This window comes from Pteronotus mesoamericanus, unplaced genomic scaffold (genome assembly GCF_021234165.1).
Source record: "Pteronotus mesoamericanus isolate MK-2021 breed Mesoamerican mustached bat unplaced genomic scaffold, CSHL_Meso_final scaffold_21, whole genome shotgun sequence".
In the NCBI taxonomy this organism is placed as follows: domain Eukaryota; kingdom Metazoa; phylum Chordata; class Mammalia; order Chiroptera; family Mormoopidae; genus Pteronotus; species Pteronotus mesoamericanus.
In genome coordinates this window covers 26,449,096-26,455,163 of record NW_026555310.1, presented here as the reverse complement: position 1 = coordinate 26,455,163, position 6,068 = coordinate 26,449,096, and the positions used below count along the sequence as shown (strand labels likewise).

General features: G+C 41.7%; 1 protein-coding gene across 1 annotated transcript in view; it reads left to right on the top strand.

Annotated features, from left to right (window-relative positions):
* Positions 1–1,222: 1,222 nt before the first annotated feature.
* Positions 1,223–6,068, top strand: part of PTPRO (protein tyrosine phosphatase receptor type O) — a 196,335-nt gene continuing 191,489 nt past the window's right edge. Inside the window, 2 exon segments of the mRNA XM_054590802.1 lie at positions 1,223–1,401; positions 5,533–5,824. Of these exon segments, the coding sequence (XP_054446777.1) occupies positions 1,223–1,401; positions 5,533–5,824 (471 nt within the window).

Here is a 6,068-nt window from a genome sequence, read left to right as displayed (position 1 = left end):
ATATAAATATTTCATATTTTAATATTTAATAGTATAATTATCATTGACAATTATACTACTTTTTTAATTGAACCAATACTTTCTGAGTACCTACTTTATTCCTGGAACTGACTTAAGTGCACTGGAGAAAATGGCAAGCAAATACTTGACATAATTCCTATGCTTGTAGAATTTGCAGTCTAATGAATGACACATTAATTAAACAAATAGTGATAAAAATAAAATATCAATAATAAAAATACTAGATGGGCTATGAAACCTTAAACTATGGGTTACAGTGAGGAAGTAAAGTTGGATCAGAGATTAGATTAAGGAGAGGAGAGGAGCATTCCAGGCAGAGAGAACAGCGTGGCTCAGTGTTGGGGGAAGCAGGGTACGAGTGAGTTTTAGAAGAGAGCAAAGGATATGGAGGTGTGAGAAGGGACAGGAGGTGGAGATGAGGGAGAGATGACTTTATGGGCCATGCTGAGGATTTCATCACCATCCTAGAAGTGTTTGGGAGCTGTTGATTGCACTTATGTAAGAGTCGGAGTGGTTAGATTTGAGTTTCAATAACTAGTTCTAACCAGCCGTGAACGGAAATAGTTTTCTGTCATGCTTCAGGGCAAAGCAGACAGCGCTTCAGAGCTTCAGAGCACAGAAGCTACAGGTAGACTCTTGCAATTAGGAGAGGACTGCAAATAGTTCAATAAAGAATAATGGTAATTTTGAACTTGGATGAAGAGGGTTGGGATAGAGTTAAGTGAATAAGAAATATTTCAGAGGCCAAATAACAGGAATTTGAATCAAATTGGATATGGTGCCACTGGTGTGGGGAGAGGGAGGCATCATGGGTGACTCCGTGGTGTCTGGGTTATGCAGATGTTTTGGTGTCAGTGTAATTTATGAAAGTAAGAAATTATGGGGGAATTACTATGAGTTCAGTTTTAGACCTTTAAAGTTGGAGCCATTTTAAACATTCAAATGCAGAGTCAAGTGCGCCACTCATTATATGGGTCTGTATGGGTCAAAAAGTTGTTCCGTGAAGGTTGTTGATATGAGCCCATGATCCGCATGGGTGGAGATCGAAGCTATGGCCATAGGTTACATTGGCTAGGAGGGGGATCCAGGGGAAACAGGATTGAGCATTGAAAAATGAAAATTTACATGAACAGGAAGGGGAGAATGATCCAGCAAGGCAGATTTCAAAAGAACAGCCAGAGATTTTGAAGAAAAACCAGGGATGTGCAGACAAGTCAGAAATGAGAGTCAGGAAGGAAGGAGTAGCCAACGCAGCGTATGCTCCCAAGAGATTCCCAGCGACCCTAGTGAGAGCAGAGCTGGTGAGATGATGCGAGTGGAAGCCAGTCCAGAGTGGTCTGAAGAGGATGTCCGCAGTGAGGGGGGGAGCGGAGGCAGAGAGTAGACACAACACTTTGGAAAATATCGTTATGAAGGGACAGTGGTGTGGGTGAAAGATGGGAGAAAGGAAAGGTGGCAGCTGAGGGCATGAATGATTTAGTATAGGTTTTATTTCCCTTAGTTGTAAAGGTATGGGCTTCATTAAAAAGCCAAGAGATGGAATACATTAAAAGAGAGAGGTTAAAAATAAGAAGGCAGGCAGAGCTGGAGGAATGGGCTCTAGAAAATAGGCGGCAGAGTTAGGTTGAGATAGTTATTGAGAGAGAGCTCCTTGTTTTTATCAAGACAGATGAGAACAGATATGGGCAGGATTATGTTTACTGTTAGGGAAGATGAAAAAGTTGTCACCTGATGGCCTCTGTTTCCTCTGTAGAGTTGAAGATGAAGCAAAGTGCTGCAGGGGTGTGCAGTTCTGAGCTGAACAGAAAAGGTTGGAAACGACCATTGTAGCATAAAATAGTGAGTTAACAGAGAATGGTCTCAGGCTTGACAAATACTGACCCCTGGTTGGATTTCATTCAAATCATCCTCTATATGTATAAACATGTTAAATGCTCACCCTTATAATTCCTCTGCATTGTAATAATACCAAACAAAACAGGTAAAATCTGTACATTCGATTTCCTCTTCCATATTGCTCCTCTTGTGGATATCTACACTACGTAAGCATATCTAGAAATGCACAGCCTCCCAATTATGCATTTTCTTCATGTCCCTTCATCAGGAGGATGTTCTTCCACAGAACACCGAAATTTCTCCTAGAACATTCAGGTTTTCCTAAAAATTTTTCCTCTAGATTTTTCTGCTTAGACCAGAAATGACAGCAATCTATCACTGACCTCCCTTACCACTCTTCAAACTGTAGACATCTTCGCCGCTTCTCTCACAGAGTGGAGAATTTTAACTTTGTAATTTATAGCATGAATATTGATTTAGTGTGATTGATTTGAAGTAGTGAATTTGTCAGTGCAAGACTACTGTGCCTATTCATAAAATCTTTAGCTGTTAAAGCAGTATATTTTCAAAATATGTGATTAATATTTTCATAGTTTCTACAGTACCACCTAAAATCACCATGACTAATTTTTCCATAATTGCATATTTGTAACCACTTTTTTAAGTGACACATATGTAGACTCTATGTGTAAAAAATAATATATAGTAAATATTGTGTTATGTCTTTAATATGAAAGGACGTAAGAAGAAAGGGAAGGGAGGATCGGCAGACACCATTTCCACTGAGCAAAGAATATGTCTGCCTTTCCTGATAAATTATATACAGGTTCTAGTTATGTTTTTTTTTCCTATGCTAAAGTGCCTCCTCTCATGCAGGATGTTAATGGTTTAAATTACAATTAGTCAAAAAACCTAGCTATGAACAAAAGCTAGGTGAGTAGGTGATAACAATGCCTATAAAGGCTCAGAAAAAATTATTATAAAAGTCCATTAGCCAATGCGTCATATATAAAGTATGAGATAAAAAACCATAACTTAAGGCTGTTTAATGTCCTTCATTTTTAATTTTTAGGAAAACTGAAGGAAATGTTAACAATACACAGAAATCCTAGTATGTAACTTTCTGAAAGAGGGAATAGTATTTACAAATGACAATCTGTCCTCCTAATTTAGGATCATTTATTTGTTCCATAGCCTGCAGTTTGTGTCCAATGATAAATATCTGCTCAGGTTTTCTTGTTCCTTTAACAGATGATTTTTGTCATAAAACTTATGCCCTGTGATACACTGTTCTTATTTGATTTTCTTTAAAACTATGTAAGAGTCAATTTAAAAAAATAGATCTTTCAGTAGAAATTATTTAGGAAGAAAAAAGAGGCAATGGGTATAATCTCTATGTAAAAGCAAAAATGACCTTCTGTAGTAAATATTACTGTTTTTCGAGTGTGGAAAGAATAATATGTCTTGGCAGTGAAACATGCTATTTACCTGGGGCCTGTCAGTCATTCAGATTTTGAAAGACACAGAATTTATAAATTGTCAACACGTCTTTTAGGCAAGAACCCAATGTTCATCAAGAGCAAAACTAAAGCAAATGCTCAAATTAATTGAAAATCAAAATGCTGCCTGGTCAACTGATTTTAAGAATATATTACACATCATCTACAGTTCATATGTGATAATAACTGTAATCTGTGAGATACGGATGACAAACTACATGGCTATTACTGTGGTTTTCAAGTGGAATATGGTCTGGAGATCAATGGCTTGGGTTTTTCCTGCGTTCCATATAAAGCAAACTATTTGTCATCGGGCAACCCCCATAAATACAACTCTCTAATAGTGAAACTGCTGACAGCCTTGTAGGCGATTTCAGTAGTGAAGCCAGGACTAAACATACTGAACTACATTAGAGTCGGTCCCTGGAGGACAGACTTCAGCTCCATTGGCAAGGGCACCGTAAGAGTTCCATTTGATTCCTCATTAAACCTCTCGTAGGGATGAAAGCTCTGTCTGTGGCTGCTATTGCTTCTCTTTCTATAAAAGAGATGGTGTGGACTACGTAGGCTTCGATAGATTTTTAGATATTAAGAAAAGATTGTTTTTCTTAACAAAACAAAGCCTCCTGCAGATTAAAAAAATCTTCCAGTCCCTTGATCATTAAAAGCCTTATTATATTTCCAATGGATATAGCTTTATTTCAGTTGTGAGAATTCATTTTAAATGCCTACCTGAGGGCATGTTAAAGATACTCCTTTTCTGCATTTACCTTTTTTCCAAGAGAAGCAGCGTTACAAGGAAAATAGTTGGTGATAATAATCTCAGCCTTTACCTAATAGTATTCTTAGGAAAATGAAATCAGAACAAACATTTCGAAGCAATTGGTGAAGTATACATTACTATTGCATTATATGTTGCCAATGACCATTCTTGTTGATTTAGAGTCTTGAAAATAGCATAATAAGATTTAGCATATTTTGAAAGTATTGCTTTGGGAAACCAGTCAGTAGTTCAGATAAACACACAGCACACTCTGTGGATTGAAAACTCCGCACTGTTGATGATACATAATTCACATTCTTGTGGGAGTCTCTCCTAGGAAGATTCACAAGACTCTTATTGTTTTAAGTGCAATAAAAACAAACGGAACTATTTTATCCAGCAACAACTATGTAGAATATTTTATGCTGGAGAGAAAATTTTCTGTGATAATGAAATAATCTACAGTCTTCGGCCATCTAATCACAGTGTTACTTGATGGAATATTAATAATGCTAATTACTGAAGAATGCTTTACTGCTCATTGTTTGTTGTTATTGTTTCCCCAAAGTGGTCCATATGTACAAATGTACAAGGCATCAAAAGCTAAGCAAATGTTGATAGAAATAGTGGAAAAAAAAGACATATAGCAAAATAAGTATAAAAATACGAATTACTGTGAAAGTTCTTTTTTCATTTACAAGATGAGTGGTAGCAAAGGACAGTCTTTGAAATGTACAAGAACTCTTGATTTCAAATGGCTCATATGTAACTGTGCTGTATCTTCCTTGGTGATGTGGGATGGAGAGTATGTGAGTGTTTAACCATTTAGATAAAGAGAATGAAAGAGGGAAGGTTTGTTCTCTCTCTCTCTCTCTCTCTCTCTCTCTCTCTCTCTCTCTCTCTCTCTCTCTCTCTCTCTCTCACACTCTCACACACACACACACACACACAGTCCATGCCCTGTATCACTACAGTCACAACCAACACACACACACACACACACACACACACACACAACCACTCCCTTCCACGTGTTACTGGTCCTTTCTAACCACAACTGAGAGCAGATGTAGAGTAGTTGAGAGAGGGCTGGAATCTGGTCCCCGACTTGCTCCAGAGGAGCCAGGGAAGCCCCACGGAACTCCTGAGTCCGAGACTGTGCAAAGGTCTGGGGCGGAGCCTGGCGAGGGGCAGGCCAGTGATAAGAGGCAACGGGCGGACCCTGGTGGGAGGGCTGGGAGGCTGCTGTCACTTTATGAATCCGCAGCCCAAAGAACATTTCTGCTGCTAGAGGGTCTGGGCGGGCTGGGGCAGGGTCCCCGCCTCTCGCTCACCACGCGCACCCCGCGCCTGCGGTGGTGGTGGCAGCGGCAAAGCCTCGCCCACTCCAATCCCCACCTTCTCCATCCTTAGCTGTTCAAGAACAGCAGTGCCTGGCACGTTTCTGGAGTACCTCGGGCGCAAAACGGGAACAGGAGCAGCCGCAGGGAGATTGGAAAGGCAGCATGGGCCCTCCGGGAGCAGCCTCGGCGCCCAGGGTCTGAGGCTGCAGCCCCAGTTCGCCATTGTGAGCCTCCCCCGAGGGAACCTGCCTGCTTCACCGTCCCTCCAGGTCGCCGTCTGAGCCGCGATGGGGCACCTGCCCACGAGGACGGGCGGCGGCCGCCGCCTCCTGCCCCTGCTCTGGCTCTTTGTGCTACTCAAGGTAGGGAGCCCTCCATCCCCGCGTCGGCGGTCCTGCCTGCGCCCGTGCTCCAGCGCCCTCGCTCTGCCGCCGGGGAACAGCGCGCCCCGGGACGCGAGGGCCGGGCCGCTGGCAGCTCTGGCAGTGCAGCCTGGCGCACGCTTTGTTGTCCTAGCGTGTGCGCGTTCCGGGCGGTGTTACGGAGGGCGGTGGAAGAATAGGAAGTTTGCTCCTTCCAGCTTTCGCCCTTTGTGCTCTTTTACTG